The 19,949-nt window shown below is 42.3% G+C and overlaps 2 protein-coding genes across 8 annotated transcripts in view; one reads left to right on the plus strand and one right to left on the minus strand.

Moving 5' to 3' along the window:
* Nucleotides 1-854: 854 nt before the first annotated feature.
* On the minus strand, nucleotides 855-3,436 carry LOC124873065 (progestin and adipoQ receptor family member 3-like). The gene is made up of 4 exons (XM_047373555.1): nucleotides 3,392-3,436; nucleotides 1,627-1,782; nucleotides 1,347-1,544; nucleotides 855-1,260 (listed from the first exon to the last, which is right to left on the minus strand). Exons 1-4 carry the CDS (start codon nucleotides 3,395-3,397, stop codon nucleotides 1,129-1,131), a joined length of 492 nt encoding a protein of 163 aa, XP_047229511.1. The 5' UTR covers nucleotides 3,398-3,436; the 3' UTR covers nucleotides 855-1,128.
* An 11,498-nt stretch (nucleotides 3,437-14,934) lies between these two features.
* Nucleotides 14,935-19,949, plus strand: part of LOC124873061 (sulfate anion transporter 1-like) — a 45,286-nt gene continuing 40,271 nt past the window's right edge. For 3 of the 7 annotated variants that reach the window (XR_007039429.1, XM_047373543.1, XM_047373542.1), the window contains exon 1: nucleotides 14,935-15,095. Coding sequence is in view for 5 of the 7 variants with exons in the window: in XM_047373543.1 (XP_047229499.1) it covers nucleotides 15,025-15,095 (71 nt within the window). In the remaining 2 variants the exon portion in view is untranslated. Of the gene's footprint in view, nucleotides 15,096-18,813; nucleotides 18,998-19,949 lie in introns of those variants that run through there. The other 4 variants (XM_047373545.1, XM_047373544.1, XM_047373539.1 and 1 more) reach the window with 3 other exon arrangements.

Below are 19,949 nucleotides of genomic sequence, written 5' to 3' on the forward strand. Positions count from 1 at the left end.
TCTGGCGAGCCACACCACACAAACAGCACCATAAAAAGTAGTGTATTGATTTGTTTCACTAATAACAGCAGTCCAGTAGCCACAGCTTCTAAAAAAGGATAAATGACACAAACACTGTGAGCAAATATGGATGTAAATCACAGCTCACAGATGATGCTGAAGATGGCATCAGATTTTTAGCTTTCTCCTTTTCAGCACCAAACTAAAGGGCTATTTCAATGTTTGTAAGGAATCTGGACTGTATTTGATATTCGGTTCAGAAACAAAAACGTATTCTACTTGCAAAAAAACAAAAGAGGCTTCTATTATCTGTTTTTTCACCTCTATTTTATTTTCTGTCCTCACAACCCAAACAGATGGCTGCTCTTACTGAGCCTGGTTCTGATGAAGGTTGCTTCCTGCTAAAAAGGGAGTGGTTCTTTTGCACTTTTGTGACATATTTGCTCGGGATGCAATGAGTTTCTTTAAAGGATTATTATTTTTAAACATGCTAAAATTCAAATATACACTAAATACGACTGCATTACATTATAACATGGATTGAATGAGACTGTATGTAATTAGATCTGATGCTAAATATTCATGTTTTAACATTTCTGACATAAACCTACTTGTAAAAAAGGCCAAACCTATTGTCTATTATTTTATTTGGCTGTAACCAAACATCTCAGCCCCTCCTGCATTGTTCATCATTGTTCTATTAATGCTTCACACCATTTTGTTAACCTCATAGCATAAATGCCTAAGTCATATTCGCCAAAATATGAGTTAGGCATTTATGCTATGAAGCTAACGATGTGGTGAATATGTTATAGCAGTAATATCTTTGTGTAGAAAATTATTCATTCGCTTTGGCTTTGGAAATATGAAATAGGAAGTTTCCTTAGTAAGAATTGAAACGAAGTAAAAGCTTAAATGCAATGACATCTAGTGGTGATTTATTGAAAACACATTTTAATTGACTAAACACACTGACCTAGATTAAAGTTTGACTAATCCAACAGATTTGTGAAGTTTAATAATCCAGTGCGTCTGAATTACCGACAACGTGCTTCTAACAATTTCCAGTTAAATCTTTGATGATTTATGGTCTCAAAAGACCTTAATTCTCATCAGAGTACAGAGACATCAGAGTACAGAGAGACAAATGAAAGACAAGAAAAGCTCACCAGGAAAATATTGCTCAGGGATTTTGGTGGCATAGAACAGGAACGCAGATCCAGCTATCAGGTACATTACAATCACACGAGGCAGGAACAGCTGCAAAAAATGGATTTAAGATTTCCATTTAAAATGCTGTTTTTGTTGCTGCTTGATTTGCTACAACACTGTTTTTCCTTTCTCACCTGCACAATCTCAGAGGCAAATCCTTCACTCAGCCAGATCCAGTGGCAGGCAGGGATCACATCGATGCCCGCCACGCAGCAGAAGATCGTCATCCTTACTACCTTCCAGTCATTGCTGAGGTATCGAGGGTGGACCTGAGCGCAGAAGATAGCCAGGATCAAGGAGAGCACTGTCAGCAGGTAGACCTGTCGCCAAAACTGGAGGAGGGAAATGAGGAAATAAAGTATGTAAAACTCAGCAGAATCAATGTCTTCAATATGTGAATATCTCTACACTCACAGGATTACAGTAGAAAGCGTAGAAGATCCCAGGAACATAACAGCCCAGAATACCCACATAAATACCGGCGTAATCCAGCGCCAGCCAGCGACGGCAGGTCTTTTCAGAGCGGTGGCACGAGAACAGGTGGTATCCCACTGAACACAACATGCAAACCTGGAAAGAAAATGATTTCTAAAACACTAGCAGAGGACATGCAGCTTATCTTTTAATAATCCCAGCTTCAAACTTCAATTTACTCATTTATTCAGAAAACGATAAATGGGTTATAGTTCACTTTTTAACAATTACATCACTTCTAGTGTTGTTATTACAAGTTTGTGCATCAATAACATGTACATTTATCTAAGCTTAAAATTTAGTGGATAAAAAATATCCACAAAATTCACTAAGGGGTAGGAATGAAAAACACATGATATCTAAAATATAAGCAGTCTAAACCAGTAAAGTCAGAGGTTTTTCATTTATTTACTGGCTTCTACAGGAACTGACAAAACACACAGCTAACATTCAGTAGTTTATGCCAACTGAACAAAGATGAACTACTGAATGTGTACACACTCCTGTTAAAGCCCATAGCATGGAACTGCCACCACCATGTTTGACTGTGGGTATACTGTTCTTTTGGTGATGCCCAGTGTTGGTTCTGTGCCACATCATCATAACACATTCTTCTACATGGTTGGGCCTGAAGGCTGTCTTTGGAAGAAAAGGCATCTGCTAAATCCACCCAGTATCAAACTATACCAAAGAAGAACTAGTTTTAGAACTAGGGATGTCCAGATCTGAAGATTTGGGCCAATATCGATATCCGATATTAATATTGCTTTTATAGTGAATAACCAATATTTACTAAAATATTTTCCACCATGAGAAAAATGACGCTGCTGATATTGCCAACCCCTCCCTCTCCTGAAACTCAAACACGATGGAAATAAACATTGGTTATTAATATTGGCCCAGTTTCACCTATTGGACCCATACCGATATGTAAAAAAAAAAATCAGATATGGAGATATATTGTGCATCCTTATTAAAAACCACAGCATTTTTCTGTTAATGTTTGCATGGTTAAAGCTTCTTTTAATGAAAGACCAAAACATTTCCAGAGTGACCCGAGTTTCCCAAGCTGTGCATCGAGTAAAGCATTGCTGCCCCTCTCCCACCTGTTGCTCCAGACTGAAAGAAGACTACTGCACTATTAGCTTTCTCCTTAATGGGTGATTAATTTTTCTTTTTTGTGGAAATCTATGTGTGAAAATATCAATACATAAACTATAAAAATAACATTAATATAACATTGATAGTCAGTATGTTACATTATTTCAGCTGGGGTATGAATAATTGTTGGTTTTCAGTAAAAAAAAAAAAGCACTTGATTAATGCTATATTTATTTGTTTAGATTTACAATGAAAATAATGTGCTACCATGACACCATGACGTTTTACTCAAGGTTATCATACCGTGAGAATCTCAAGCTGCCCGAGTCCAATTCAGACACACGAAGAACAAAGAAGATCGTCGTCCCATTTAGGGCACACCCACTAGTTGCTGAAGTTATTTCAAAAGGTGATTCAACAAAGTATTGATTAGAGGGTGTGCATACGTATGCCTCCAGGTTATTGCAGTGCTTTTATTTTGTTATATTCTACCTCAAATTTGATTTATTTGTTCTAAAAGTGAACAGGTTTTTAAATGACTTATCATGGCCTAATTCAGTTGACATTCAACAGGGTTGTGTAAACTTTTTTTAATCCACTCTACCTCCATTCAATCCACACCAGAGTGGGTACAGCTGATTGATCCAGCAGCAGGAAAAGCAACCCTACGTGAATCAGTTCGTTAAACCAAAAAATGGAGAAACAATGACACAAATCATTTCACCAATGGTTGACATAAAAAGAAAATCCTCTCTGATGGACTTAACAAATCAAACATGATGTAATCAATTTCACTGTTGGGTTTTGCTGGCAGATATACAGCTTGTCTACAGGCGAGTGTTTGGAGCGAACATGGTCATTCAAATATGTCTAAATTTAATTATACAAGTTAACATGATTTGTTCTCTCAATAATACCACAATCTGGGAGGATGGGTAAAACAATGTAGGTTTGGGAGGTTGTTTAAGTTGACGAAGATTGTATTTCCCTATGTAAATGAGGGATATTTAAAGACACCTGTGTGTAAAATGTTTGATCCTATTCCTTGCTGTTATGCTCGATAAGAACACATTCTACAACTGAAGTGGAGAGTTATTAATGTCACATAAAAACACCAGACCATGATTACAGTGAATGGGAAAAGTTTATTATAAGAATTCATGATTGTGAGGATTTGTAATAAAAGTCTAAGTTTGAGAGAGGAGATGGAGGTCCGCTTCTTCACTCACAGACATTATTAATTCATGTTTCAGATTTACTGGACTCCCACCCAGAAGGAATCTGAGGCGGGAGACAATTTTTAAAAACATAGACACAATATTCTCACAGAAAGTACTCCTAACTCAGTGCTTCATTGTTTACCTGTGTTCTACTGATTAGCTAAGCTATTTCATAGCTATTACAACCATGAACTATGTGTATGCTTTCCTTTTCCATTGAAAGTATTGCTGGCTCAGTGCTTCAGTTTTAACTGTGTTTATTTGCCCGACAATGACCTTAATATAAACATTGCTACTATTAACAGTGTGTGTACTTTTTTGTATTTGTCTTTCCCACAGAAAGTACTTCCTGTGCAGTCCTTTTGTGTTTGTGTTCATCTTTATCTCCTTCCTAAACAAAGTGTTTGACAGAGCTTTTGCACCCCTATACTCTGTGTTCATTTTGTTTTTCTTTCACATTAAAAGTACTCATGGACCACTACTTTTGTCTAGGTCTCCACCCTGTCCGTCCTGTTGAAAAGGAACTTTCGCCACATACTTGCTCAGAATGAGGGATTGCTGGAAAGTGAACAATGCAGTTGGTTAGGCTTACTCAGATCATTTTCACCACTGGGCATTAAATTACCTATAACTGATTTGTGTTGTATCACAGATTAAATTGTACTGTATGTAATTGGCTCTGAATCTAATCATATTACACTGTATTGCAATCACTTAAATTGACCTGGATTTATTTTATTTAAAACTGGATTCTATATACCTAGTTATTTGTTGGACCTGTTTGTCCAGTCAAGTTCTTTGAGTTGGCATTTAATTTTGTGCCTTGGTGCTGTGTCATCAAATCAAATGATCAGTACAAAGAACATAACTGGAACAACTTTCCTCCTGCAGCCCTGAACCAAGGTCAGGAAATGACATTATAAAGATATATTTCTTTTAAAGAATATTTCTTTTACCAAGGCTAAAGATTAAACAAATTTTACGGTGTTTTTATTTAGGTGTTTTTTAGCTTTTACCAGTATGTATCTTGAGCATTGTTGTCAAATAAAATCCCACTCATGCATTTGGCGACAGTGTAATTATAACACAGCTTGTTTTCTGACCTCCTATAAATTTAATCTTGTTTGTTAATTTAATAATCAAGGCTTATGACCACTCCAGAGTCAGTTTAATTTTCTTAAACTGGGATAGATTGGTGGGGATTGACTGTGGTCACAATATTTCTCTTTGGGGTCTCAGCTGTGGCAACAAGCATCCATTCATTCTTCTTTGTATTATTAACCGCCGTTTGGCCTGGTTTTCACCAATCAGCCTATGTGGGTACAGAATTTCAAGGTGGCAATTACATACAAAACTCCTGCCATGGGAGTGAGAAAAGATCTTTGAACACATTTACTGATTAGAAATAAAAAGGAGCCAGCCAGTGATACATCAGAGAAGGAACAGTTTGGTGGGTTCTTATCTTATCCTAAGGCTTTGCCTCACAGCAATACAGAGCCAGTGCTGAATTTTGGTTTAACTGATGTGGTGCTAACAAGGGAAAATATATTTTTAACTACATGAGCCAATAGTTTGTCTTTGTACGGATCCAAAGTGTTGTTTTATTTATTTGAGAACCAAGGCCTATATGCCTATAGGTCCACTGGGGGAAAGAAAAAGTTTCTAACTTCATTCCACACAGAGGTAAGAGGTCAGGCTAAACTAAAGCAGTGCAACAAGAGTTATCTTTATTTTGGTTGAGAAATAACAATGTGAGACAAATGCTCCCCTCAGAAGCATACAGGAAGTCGCTGCCATGTGAATGCAAATATGTGATTCATTTCTAAACAGAAATAAATTTGCCAAATCAATCTCAAATTTTAGTGTCTATTTTTCGAAATTCTCTTCCCTTTCGAAAAGCAGTTCAAACAAGATTTCTGAGCCAGATGTATCCTATAGTGTCTAGTTTGTTGTTTGTTGAGAACTAGTAACTACAGCAGGACAAAGGTTGAGTGGAGGTTTGATGAAAAACGTGAAAAAAAACAACAAAAGAAACCAGCAGAAAATGGCAGAAACTGAGAGACATAAATACTGGGGAGTGTGATTACTGGTGTGAACACAAATGGGTCTATTTAGCAGAATAAATGTCAGCTATGAGTTGAAAATGCTGCAGTAAGTGAGGTAAAACACAGGAAATAAGAGACAACTGCTTATAAAGCACAGCGATACAATGAAGCAAAAACACAGAAACCAGAAATAATTTAAACCACAAACAGGACACAACCTAAGACATAAGAATGAATCACCATTCAAACCAAAGAAATTCAGAAACAGGAACAACAGAAAAATATAAATTAAATACACAGAGCCTATGGAAAGACTTTAAAAATAAAACAAGAACTGAGATCTACAGAGAACTAAAGACAGCAACTCAGAGCATAAATAAAATATAAGTACAAAACAAAAACATAAGGAATCTTAAAATGAGGAAATAGACTGAATAAGGAGAGCAAAAAGGGATCAATACCAAAATAAAGCAGCATACAAAAGAGACGTCCCAGAAGTTATGTCATAGAGTGAAAGTTTAGAGGAGGAGGAGACACCCTGAAGTTTAAATTATTTCTTCTTCTCTTAATGCTGTGCTGCACGTCTGAAGGGAGCCTGTTTATTGGCCGTGCAAAAGTCCAGAGAAAACCGTTTGTAGAGCACTTTTAAAAAAACAAAAAAAGCTGCCATTATGAATGTATATATAAGTGTAGAGAAAACAGGCTGGAATAAACAAAAAAGCTCGATTAGGTCTTACTTTGACATTGTTAGTCTCACCATCTTACTGCCACTTGGTGTTGCTGCAGCACCAGAAACTGGAACAGTCCTCGGCTGATAAAAGTCTGTATGCGGGAGCTCAGGTCGATGACGATGGTCTGAAATGGGGGGTCTTTAAGGAAACTAAAGGCCAGTTTTAATGAACTAATCTTTCACAATGATAAATACAACAAAGACTTTGTTAAATTCAGTGACATCATCTGCTTTCCCTTGTTATCATAGAAAATGTGCGAAATTAACCTCCAAACTGATTAACTATTCTTGCAAAATTAGGAGTGAAATGTAAAGAACTGAGCATTTTACAGGCCTTTTAAAAGTGAAAAGAATTTGAAAAAGGGAAGAATGAAAACAAGTTTAACCAAAAGAGCAAAACAATAATTTTTCATGTTACACTTAGTAATTAACGTTATTGTTTTCTTCTTTCTGTTATAACTGAATGATAACCTGTAGAAAAATTTACACTTATTCAAAAACCTTATATTTTTTTACCTCTGAATCTCTTAGATTACAGTATTAACTGGGTCTGAAGTTCTCAACTTGCTACAGCATTGAAGCTGAGATTATATGAATGTTTACAATCTGAAACAAAGGCATCATACAGTGCTTTACTGTGTAGATTAATCCAGTCCAGATTTGACCATTTTGACAAATATAGCTCATCTAAATTTGCACAGGTAGCAAAAAACCAGTTTACCAAATTATAAGTTAACATCAGCATTTTGATGTTTAATTTGTGGAACATTAAAATCAACTAAATACTTTGCACAAAAGTGTTCAAAATTTAAAAAAACTGGAATAAAAACTTTTTTGTTTGACTCTGGAAAAGTATGGAATTATGAAGTGGAGCTTTTCAACTAAATTACGATTACTGCGTGTACTTTCATCGGAAATGTTGTTTGTAATGAGTTACATCTTCCTTGGGCCCCACAGTGGATTGAGCTACATGGACACAACCTCCCCAACTCTGCACACTCAGCACTAATTTAGAGAAGAGCACAGAGAAGAAAAAGGTCAGAAATTAGACATGTTGAATCAACAGGTTGTTTCTGTGAACATCTGAACATCTAGCCTTAATGAAATAGTTGAACCAAGTCTTATCATGTGATTAAAGAGCAATGATCTGTCTGATGTTGCCATGATATTGCTAATCTCCCTTTAAACATTCACATTCCTAACAGGTAAGGAGTAAATCCCAACTCAAGAAGTTAATGAGTAGAGGATAAGGCCCTTATATTAACTCTTGAGTGACTCTTCTGAAGCACTTGTAGCTCGGTAGAGTTGCTCTAAAGGAATGTCATCAAGTATTTTAGAGGTTTGTCTGTTTTCAAACAAATAAACACAGAATTCCCTTCATGAATTAAAAAAGGGTCAGAGGACCTTGTGAAATGCCAAAAAGTCAAACTAAGCATTAACATCCTGCTGGAAAACTTGCATATTGAAGATAAGAAAATGTTCGAATTTTATGAAAGAATAAATGCTTTAAAAGTTCCATATGAAAATGTCTAATACACCTTCCTTAGGGGACCACATGGACTGCAATACAGAACATATCATCATCCTGCATTATGGACCTCACTTTAGACTTTTTGGAACATAGCAATCTCACATTAGTTGGTATTTCTTCCATTTCTTGTTCAGTACGAGACAACGGGCTTCTACTCAGGTAGTCATTTTTTTGGAACAAGACTTGTCGTTTTATACTGTTTGTTGTTGTTTTTTACATTTGATTATGGATACAAGATAAGAAAGAGCTTGTTGTTGAGTAAAAGCTGCTTGGCCGACAGCTAAGGAGGTAGTTAGCTTAACAAGCTGGGAGATTTATGATAGCATGCCACGTAAAGAATAGGGCTGACCTGCAGGAAATGACTACTACCACAGCTTTTCTTTGGACAATGGATTTTTTCTTTAACAGGTGATAGCTGGATTGTCTCAATTGTTTTTGGAATGGCTAGATTGCAAAATCACTGAATCCAACTGGATATACTAGGTTTACCGACAATATCCATCCTTCCATACAGGTCACAAATTGGAGGGTCTACGATTCACATGCACAGTCTATGTCTGTGTATTGAGTTAAACCCAAATCTTTGACTAAACCACACCAAAACCATCTTGTTTTTTTAGCCATTCAGAGGTGGACCTGCAAGTATTCTTTGGATCATTACCCTGCTGCACAAACCAGCTTGATCTTAGGAGCACAAACTGATGACCACATTCTCCTCCAAGATATTCTGCTGGAAAGCAGAATTCCTGGCTCCATCATTCAAAACAAGTCATCGAGATCCTGAAGAAAGAAAGCAGACCCTTGCTCAAGAATAATAATAAGAAGAAGAAGAACCCAAAAACACCCACAAATCATGACAACTGTAGTATTTGCCTAGGAACGTTTGTGTAGTCTGTAGTATTTGCCTGTAGTATTTGCCTAGGAACGTTTGTGTAGTCGGTGCAAAGAGGATTGGGTGGCGGACGAAGGTGGAGACCTCAGCGGCCCGATCCCCGGATGCTTAGGCTGGCTCTAGGGACGTGGAATGTCACCTCGCTGGGGGGGAAGGAGCCTGAGCTTGTGCAGGAGGTCGAGAGATATCGACTAGAAATAGTCGGGCTCGCCTCCATGCACAGCGTGGGCTCTGGATCCCCTCTCCTTGAGAGGGGTTGGACTCTCTTCTACTCTGGAGTGGCCCACGGGGAGAGGCGGCGGGCTGGTGTGGGTTTGCTTGTTGCCCCCCAGCTCAGCCGTCTCGTGTTGGGGTTTACCCCAGTGGATGAGAGGGTCGTATCCCTGCGCCTTCGGGTTGGGGAGAGGTCTCTGACTATCATTTCAGCCTACGGGCCGAGTGGCAGTGCGGAGTACCCGGCCTTCTTGGTGTCCCTGTCGGAGGTGCTGGATAGTGCCCCTCCCGGGGACTCCATTATTCTGCTGGGGGACTTCAACGCCCACGTGGGGAACGACAGTGACACCTGGAGAGGCGTGATCGGGAGGAATGGCCTCTCCGATCTGAATCCGAGTGGTGTTTTGTTATTGGACTTCTGTGCTAGTCACGGATTGTCCATAACGAACACCATGTTCAAACATAAGGGTGTCCATCAGTGGATTTGGCACCAGGACACCCTAGGCAGGAGGTCGATGATCGACTTTGTTGTCGTATCATCAGACCTTCGGCCGCATGTTTTGGACACTCGGGTGAAGAGAGGGGCTGAGCTGTCCACTGATCATCACCTGGTGGTGAGTTGGATCCGCTGGAGGAGGAGAAAGTCGGACAGACTTGGCAGGCCCAAGCGCATAGTGAGGGTCTGCTGGGAACGCCTGGCAGAGCCCTCGGCCAGGGATGTATTCAACTCCCACCTCCGGGAGAGCTTCGACCAGATCCCGGGGCATGTTGGAGACATAGAGTCCGAGTGGACCATGTTCTCCGCATCTATTGTCGATGCTGCTGCCCGTAGCTGTGGCCGTAAGGTCTGCGGTGCCTGTCGCGGCGGCAATTCCAGAACCCGGTGGTGGACACCGGCAGTAAGGGATGCTGTTAAGCTGAAGAAGGAGACCTATCGGCTGTGGTTGGCTTGTGGGACTCCTGAGGCGGCTGACGGGTACCGTGAGGCCAAGCGTGCTGCGGCCCGGGCTGTGGCAGAGGCAAAAACTCGGACCTGGGAGGAGTTCGGTGAGGCCATGGAGAAGGACTACCGGTTGGCCTCGAAGCGATTCTGGCAAACCGTCCGTCGCCTCGGGAGGGGGAAGCAGTGCTTCGCCAACACTGTTTATAGTGGGGGCGGGAGACTGCTGACCTCGACTGAGGACATTATCGGGCGGCGGAAGGAGTACTTCGAGGATCTCCTCAATCCTTCCATCACGCATTCCGTGGTGGAAACAGAGGCTGGGGACTCGGGGTTGGACTCTTTCGTCACCCAGGCTGAAGTCACCGAGGTAGTTAAAAAGCTCCGCGGTTGCAGGGCTTCGGGGGTGGATGAGATCCAACTACAGGGGGATCATACTCTTCAGCCTCCCTGGTAAGTCCTACGCCAGGGTATTGAAGATGAGAGTCCGGCCGATAGTCGAACCTCGGCTTTAGGAGGAGCAGTGTGTTTTTCGTCCTGGCCGTGGAACACTGGACCAGCTCTATACCTTCTACAGGGTGCTCGAGGGTTCATGGGAGTTTGCCCAACCAGTTCACATGTGTTTTGTGGACCTGGAGAAGGCATTCGACTGTGTCCCTCATGATGCCCTGTGGGGGGTGCTCCAGGAGTATGGAATCGGGGGCCCTTTACTAGGGGCCATCCGGTCCCTGTACGAGCGGAGCAGGAGTTTGGTCCGCATTGCCAGCACTAAGTCGGACCTGTTCCCAGTGCATGTTGGACTCCGGCAGGGCTGCCATTTGTCACCGGTCCTGTTCATAACTTTTATGGACAGGATTTCTAGACGCAGCCAAGGGCCGGAGGGGGTCGGGTTTGGGGACCGGTGGATTTCGTCTCTTCTTTTTGCAGATGACGTGGTCCTGCTGGCCCCCTCTAGCCAAGACCTACAGCATGCGCTGTGGCGGTTCGCAGCCGAGTGTGAAGCGGCTGGGATGAGGATCAGCTCCTCCAAGTCCGAGGCCATGGTACTCGACCGGAAAAGGGTGGCTTGTCCTCTTCAGGTTGGAGGGGAGTTCCTGCCTCAAGTGGATGAGTTTAAGTATCTCGGGTTCTTGTTCACGAGTGAGGGGAGAATGGAGCGGGAGATCGACAGACGGATCGGTGCGGCTGCCACAGTAATGGGGGCACTGTGCTGGTCCGTTGTGGTGAAGAGAGAGCTGAGCCGGAAAGCAAAGCTCTCAATTTACTGGTCGGTCTACGTTCCTACCCTCACCTATGGCCATGAACTTTGGGTCATGACCGAAAGAACGAGATCCCGGATACAAGCGGCTGAAATGAGTTTCCTCCGTAGGCTGGCCGGGCACTCCCTTAGAGATAGGGTGAGGAGCTCGGCCATCCGGGAGGGGCTCGGAGTAGAGCCGCTGCTCCTCCACATTGAGAGGAGCCAGTTGAGGTGGCTCCGGCATCTATACCGGATGCCTCCTGGACGCCTTCCTCGGGAGGTGTTCCAGGCACGTCCCACCGGGAGGAGGCCCAGGGGACGGCCCAGGACACGCTGGAGGGACTATGTCTCTCGGCTGGCCTGGGAACGCCTTGGGCTCCCCCTGGAGGAACTGGAGGAGGTGTCTGGAGAGAGGGACGTCTGGGCGTCTCTGTTGAGTCTGCTGCCCCCGCGACCCGGTCCCGGATAAGCGGAAGACGACGAGAACGAGTACAAGTACGTTTGTGTAGTTTTTTTCTTCTTAATTACTGTTATTTATTTAATAATATTATTACATAAAACTGGGACAAGTAAGGTCTGCAGTGGTGTAGAGGTTCTGGGTTCTTTAGCGACGTCCTGGATGGGTTGTCGATGAGCTCTTGAGGGAATTTTGCTGTGCCTGTTACTCCTGGAAAGGTTGTGGATCCTGGCTTTACTGTGGCTTGCTAGTGTCCCAAATAAATTTGCAAGTCTTTTCAGACTGAGATGATATGTTAATTATTTAGTTTCTAATCTTTTCTTGAATTTCTAACCATTTTTAGCCTACTTCTTGTTGTTAGACAGGTTGAAGTGATCCCTTGATATGGAATGTCTGACATGTCTGGCAGGTCTGTGTGTTGTGAGGAAAATGTAACTGTGCCAAAAACTTGGTTAATTACAGTTCAATCATGATTGAACAGGGGTGTGACTTTTTCTCACAGGGCCAGGTTGGTTTGAGCAGTTTTTTCAAGTAATTCATAAATGAAATCAGCAATTGAAAACTTTTGTAGTATTAGTAGTAGTGTGTAGTTAATCAGAATCAGAATCAGAATCAACTTTATTGCCAAGTACGTGCATACAAACAAGGAATTTGACTCCGGTACACTTTGCTCTTTTGTTCTGTTTTTGCATTACAGAATATACAAATTTACAATTTACAATGTACAATATACACATATCTAATACAAAAGGTGCATTTGCAACATCTGTATGCTGTTGTTCTGTACTCTATTGAATGTTCATCAGAGAAACAGCCTGGGGGAAGAAACTGTCTTTGTGGCGGCTGGTTTTAGTAAACAGTGCTCTGTAGCGACGGCCTGAAGGTAAAACTCTAAACACTTTATGTGCAGGGTGTGTGGGGTCTGCAGAGATTTTAGCAGCTCTTTTCTTGACCCTAGACCTGTATAAGTCCTGGATGGAGGGAAGGTCAGCTCTGATTATTCTCTCTGCAGTCCTGATTATTCGTTGCAGTCTGGACCTGTCCTGTTTTGTGGATGAGCCAAACCACACTGAGATGGATGAAGACAGGACAAACTGAATGATGGCAGTGTAGAAGATGACCAACAGCTCCTGTGGAAGGTTGAACTTCTTGAGTTGCCTCAGGAAGTACAGTCTCTGCAGGGCCTTCTTTCGAACAGTGTCTATGTGCGAAGACCATCTCAGGTCCTCAGAGATGGTGGTTCCTAAGAACCTGAAGTGGTCCACGGCCGATACAGTGTTGTTGAGGATGGTGAGGGGGGTGTATGGGGGTGGTGTTCTCCGAAAATCCACCACCATTTCCACAGTCTTGAGTGGGTTCAGTTCAAGGTAGTTCCGACCGCACCAGTGTACCAGCCGATCCACCTGCTGTCTGTATGCAGACTCATCACCGTCCTGGATCAGTCCAATGACAGTGGTGTCATCTGCAAACTTCAGGAGTTTCACGGACGAGTCCGATGAGGTGCAGTCATTTGTGTACAGAGAGAAGAGGAGTGGGGATAGAACACACCCCTGGGGGGCACCAGTACTTATTGATCTGGATCGGGAGAAGATGCTCCCCAGTCTCACCTGCTGCTGTCGGTCTGTCAGGAAGCTGTTGATCCACTGACAGGTGGAGGCTGGGACGTTGAGCTGTGTGAGCTTCTGGTGGAGGATGTCTGGTATGATGGTGTTGAAGGCCGAGCTGAAGTCTACATATAGGATCCTGGCGTACGTCCCTGGGTGGTCGAGGTGTTGCAGGATGAAGTGTAGACCTAAGTTAACAGCATCATCTGCCGACCTGTTTGCTCGGTAAGCAAATTGCAGGGGGTCCAGCAGGGGGCCTGTGATGTCTTTCAGGTGCTTCAACACCAGCCGCTCAAAGGATTTCATGACCACAGACGTCAGGGCTACAGGCCTGTAGTCATTTAATCCTAGGATGGTGGGTTTCTTGGGAACCGGGATGATGGTGGATCGTTTGAGGCAGGAGGGGACCTCACATTTCTCCAGTGACTTGTTGAAGATCCTTGTGAAGATCGGAGCGACTTGATTTGCACAGGCTTTCAGGCATGATGGGGAGACGTTATCAGGTCCTCCAGCTTTCTTCGTTTTCATGCGCTGAAAGAGCCTGTTTACCTCTGTTTACCTCTACCTCTTTAGTGCAGGCAGAGGATCTGATGGGGGGGGGGGGGGGTTGGTTGCTTTATGGGAGGAATTTGTTCCTGAATGGGATGTAGAGGGGATGATTTGAGGTGTGAATGGCTTCTTGTCATGTCTGCAGTATAAGCCATTCAGACGGTTGGCCAGGAGACGACTCTGTTCAGGATGGGTGGAGGGGCTCTTGTAGGCAGTCAGGTTTCTCAGACCGGTCCATACAGCTGAAGTGTCACCAGTAGAAAGGCTGTTTTTAAGCTTCTCAATATAGCTTCTCTTAGCTGCTTTGATCTCTTTTGTTAGTCTGTTCCTGGTCTGCCTGTACCGCGCCCAATCTCCACTGCTGTGAGCTTCTTCCTTTTCCCTGCGCAGATTGTCTTTGATCTGAAAGACGAAAAAACAGAAATATCTACAAGGTTGCTAATGTTTTTCTAAACACTGTGAGGACTATGCAGATTTTTGTTTGCAGCCACTATTATTAAATCATGTGTGGTATGGAGGTTTCAGTTTCAACCAGACTACATATCATTTGCACAGCATAAAAACACTAAGACTTGCAGGAATTTTGTTTCCATGGTAATCCTCATCCACAGGCACCAGCCCCTCCTCCTCCCTCGTCGCATCCCTTGTCCTCTCTCCCCCTCCCTTCTTCAAGGCTCTGCCAATCCACATACAGAAAAGAGACAACGGCTGATGCTCCCGTCATGCTTTGCAGTAGGAAACAGGAAGAAGCAAGAGACACATCGCTAGCAGCCAGCAGAGTGGGGAGCAGCATAGGAGCAAACAGACTGATGGTGGATGAGGAGGCACCACACATGGAGGCATGGCTGGTGTCGCCTCCAGGACACACTCAAGCTGCTGCTTATTTGGTGAGTTCAGGCCTTCTTTGACCTGTTTTTACATAGAAATTCATACAGTGGCATGCACACAGGGGAGCAAGTCTGCAGACAGATGGATGCTGCCGGTGAATTTACAGCCACAATGATGTAATCCTCTAAGATGGAACGGGATAAGAGGTTTTGGGGGAGTCTCATGCTGAGAGACTAGCAAAACGGTAATGAGGCAGGCAGGCAGAAATGCCTCACATCTTCAAATTCTTCTTTAAACTTTTTTTTAAGCAGTAAATGAAACTATTCTCCTTTGCCATTTAAGGTTTCAGCAATGTGTTACAATTGTGATGCAACCTTAACCATGGGTGAGTACATTAGAGGAACACAAAGAAGGTTGCTGCCACATCTTTTCACTGACAATGATAGCATTCAGTGCAGCACTCACTGCAAAACACATGCTTTCACAAACAGAGACTCACTGTCTCTGTGTTTATTCATCTTCATTCACTTTTTCAGATTATCTGTTTTATACACTGACACTCTCGCAGTAATTTAGATTCTGAAGGCCAATCATACCACAGTCGAAAAAAGAAAAAAATCTATAATTAGATAAGGTCAGTATGTCACTAGGTTAAAATATGCATTTGACAAATGCATACATCTAAGAATAATTACTTATTATGCCATTAATTGATTTAAAATCCAAGCAATCCTTATTAGAAAAAATAAGTCTGAAATTGATTCATTGTGACCTAAATTAGTAAAATAAATTTTCAACACAACCCAGTTCATTTAATGTGTTATTATGAATTTTTGTTTGAATATACTTTTTAGTTGTCAACATAATTTAAACCTGTTATATGCTGCTAAAGACATGAGACTTTGGTAGAGGGTAACCTTTCAGCAGGACAACGATCCTGAATATACAACTAGAGCTACAATGACATGGTTTAGAATAAAGGAAATGTTCTTATTGAAATAGACCAGTCAAAATTCTGATTTAAATACGGAAAATCTGTGACAAGAGTTTAAAAAAATAATGTTCACAGACACTGTTCAGTCACTCTGAGCTACTTTAAGAAGAATTGGCAAAGATTTCCATTTCTAGATCAGCAAAGCTAGTAGAGACATACAGCAAAAGATTTGCAGCTGTTATTGCAGCAAAGATGTTTGTTGTGTCACGGAGTGACATTTTGGACTTTGCTTTATGGTTTCTTTTATTTTGTCTAGATGTTTCTATTATGTTATTAGTTTGTTTTGCTCCTTCTACCATCTCCTTGTGTGTTTTGTCTCCCTCTAGCTCTTAGTTTCTTTTGTGGTTGCTTTCTTATTACTTTTTGTGGTATTATTATTATTATTATTATTATTATTATTCATCCTTGGATTCTTAGTTAGTATCTATGTAATTATGGTTAGGTATTTGTTCTTATCCCAGCTTTAGTTATTGTTTACGTTTGGTTTGTTTATTTTTGTAATTTAGATTCTTCTTGTGGGCTCTTTGTTTGTTCTTAGGTTATTGTTTTGGTTTCTATATTTTCCCTCTAGTTTCTCTGTGTACTTTAGTTCATAGTTATTCTAGTTCTTTATTTCCTCCTCTGATTTATTCTCTTGTTCAGTTTGTGTTTTCTGTTTATTCCTTTCACTCTTCCTCAGCCTTTGTATTTGTTTCACCTGTTCTTTCTGCTTCCCTGCCTCCTTGTCACACCTGTTATCAGTTCCCTTGATTACCTGCCCTTTGTCTCCCTCAGTATATTAGTTGGTTTTGTGTCATTGTGTGTTGCTGCTTCCTTGTTTGTGTTCGTCATACCTCGTTCTCGTTCATGATTATGCTTTGTTTTTTTTTTGCCACGTCTTGCCTTCGGAAACCTGCAGTGATTTTGCTACGTTTTTGACCTTGTTAAATATTTCTTTGAATTACAAAGATGATCCTGCCGAGCTCTTGTCTGCACTTTGGTCCGATCTAAAACCACATCGTGACATGTTGTTGGTCCATCATATGAAACCCCAACAAAATACATTAAAGTTTTTTGTTATAAAACAATAATGAAAGGTTTAAGGGTTATGAATACTCCTGCAAAGCAACATGTAAATCAGAAAAAGAAGGGGCCCTTGGAGTTATCTCTGGAGAACACAGCTGGACACCGTGTGGCTGTGACTGGACATTTTGCAGCAGTGAAACTGACTGCAATTGGAGAGCCCTGAACAAAATGTGTTATATGCTGGAGATACCACTGGAAGCTTGAAGGTTAAGGAAGATTATATGAAAGATGTAAGTAACAACAGATAAGGAAGGATGGCATGTCATTTGCAGATCTTTTCAGCTGTTTCACTGCTGAGGGCAGGTCAAGTTTTATTTTCCTGAGATTAAAATATATTTCAATATAAAAGAAATTTAACTAAACGGAGCGGACATCATATTTATATCTATGCATAGCTCTTCTTCATAGTAGAAATGTTCCATGTATTGATATCTGGGTTTTAGCTGATGTTCAGCAGTTCTGTCCAGGGCATTGTAGGACAAAGCAATTGTAATTCATCATGTTGGGACCTACAGGGGGTCTGGTTTGGGGACCAGAGGATTTCGTCTCTTCTTTTTGCAGCTGACGTGGTCCTGCTGGCCCCATCTAGCCAAGACCTACAGCATGCACTGGGGCGGTTCGCAGCCGAGTGTGAAGCGGCTGGGATGAAGATCAGCTCCTCCAAGTCCGAGGCCATGGTTCTCGACCGGAAAAGGGTGGCTTGTCCTCTTCAGGGTTAGGGTTAGGGTTAAGTATCTCAGGGTCTTGTTCACGAGTGAGGGAAGAATGGAGCAGGAGATCGACACACGGATCGGTGCGGCTGCCACAGTAATGGGGGCACTGTGCCGGTCCGTTGTGGTGAAGAGAGAGCTGAGCCGAAAAGCAAAGCTCTCGATTTACCGGTCGGTCTACGTTCGTACCCTCACCTATGGCCATGAACTTTGTGTCATGACCGAAAGAACGAGATCTCGGATACAAGCGGCTGAAATGAGTTTCCTCCGTAGGGTGGCCGGGCACTCCCTTAGAGATAGGGTGAGGAGCTCGGCCATCCGGGAGGGGCTCGGAGTAGAGCCGCTGCTCCTCCACATCGAGAGGAGCCAGTTGAGGTGGCTCAGGCATCTATACCGGATGCCTCCTGGACGCCTTCCTCGGGAGGTGTTCCAGGCACGTCCCACTGGGAGGAGGTCCAGGGGACAGCCCAGGACACGCTGGAGGGACTATGTCTCTCGGCTGGGAACGCCTTGGGCTCCCCCTGGAGGAGCTGAAAGAGGCGTCTGGGGAGAGGGACGTCTGGGCGTCTCTGCTGAGTCTGCTGCCCCCGCGACCCGGTCCCGGATAAAGCGGAAGACGACAAGTACGAGTACAAGGGACCTACAGCCATGGATTTCAACATTAATACTCTGGTACGAACATTTCTGGAACTTTCAAAATAAATGGCATTTAACTGACTTCCAGCACAACTTCAGAAGGGGGAAGGGGGGGTAGCAGAGGACTTCCCACGATGACACTGCCCGCATATAAGCCCCCACCTTTCCACAAGTCTTTCTCTTCCACACCGATGACCATCGGGATAGGAGGGAACAAAGCGCGCTGATGTCTTTTGCTGGCAAAAAGACATACATTCAACTGGATCCAAAGCCATACGATCATCGATCATATGCAAAGTTAAGTAGAATGAAATACTGTCTGTGTATCCGGTATTTTCATTCATGAGCGGGGAAATTAAGGTGTAAGAGTTGCTTACATTTTCTCTCCGAAGTCCCGCAGAAGCAAAACTGTTTCGAAGAGAAACCCCGGGAGAGAAGCTGTTTCTACAAGCCGAGTCTGAAGGAAGGACCACGGCTTGCACCATCGTGTTACTGTAACGAACAGCTGGTTGACGGACAGAAGAGCCGTCTTTCAAGCTACAGCTCCGGAGGTCAGGTTAGCTGAAAGCTAACCGCTTGTTGACTCACCATGGTCAGAGGTTAGGTTTGGGACGATTAACAGATAGGTTTAGGATGAAATGATCTAAACGTTTTCATGTTAAGCAGTTTGATTTTGTGAAACTCGGCTATCTTTGTGCTAGCATGCTATATGTAGCATGCTATCTGTAGCACACAGGCCGGTTTGTGTTCTTTGTATGTTTTAAAGTTAAGATAAACTTTACTTGAAGGGTGATTTTAAACAGAAGATTGCTCATAACGCGCCGTCCGCGCTTATGCATTTTATCCCTTTTATTAACCCTGGTATTTTAAAGGTCTGTGTTGATTCTGGTGCTAAGCTATCCGCTTCTTTGTTAGCTTAACTGCTAACGGTAAGAACACGTGTTTGCTAGCACTAAGACTAGTCAACAGAAAGGTTGTTGGTTCTCAAGCTAGTGAATAATAGTCCCTGAACATTATTTACTAAATTTGATAACTACGTAAACACCAGTAAGCCCCATTTCTCCAGAAAGATTTGGCTCTTTTCCAAAATACCCCTTTAATGATATTTCTTCGAATATTATTTCAATAACTAAAGGCAGCTAATTAGACACCGTTGAGAAATTGTCATCCAGAAGGTTGGTTTTATTCAGCAGATCATTATTTAAAACATTATTTTATTAAAATAATATTTTTTTCTGATCTTGCATTGTGAATGGTTGTCTAAACGTTTGCTGATTATTTCCTAAGTTAGTTCCAAGACTAACTTAACTTAACTTTCAGATTCTTCAAGATAATCCTTTGTTCTCAAACATAAACAATCCATGGTAATGTTGCATCACTCTTTTTGGTCATGATTTCCAATCATCTTTAATCAACTTGTTTATTTTGTACATAGTCCATTAGTCTTCGTTATTCTTTAATTCTGCTTGGTAGTTTAGTTGGATTGTTTTAGCATAGTAAAGAGTTTG

Source organism: Girardinichthys multiradiatus, chromosome 8 (assembly GCF_021462225.1).
Source record: "Girardinichthys multiradiatus isolate DD_20200921_A chromosome 8, DD_fGirMul_XY1, whole genome shotgun sequence".
Lineage (NCBI taxonomy): Eukaryota > Metazoa > Chordata > Actinopteri > Cyprinodontiformes > Goodeidae > Girardinichthys > Girardinichthys multiradiatus.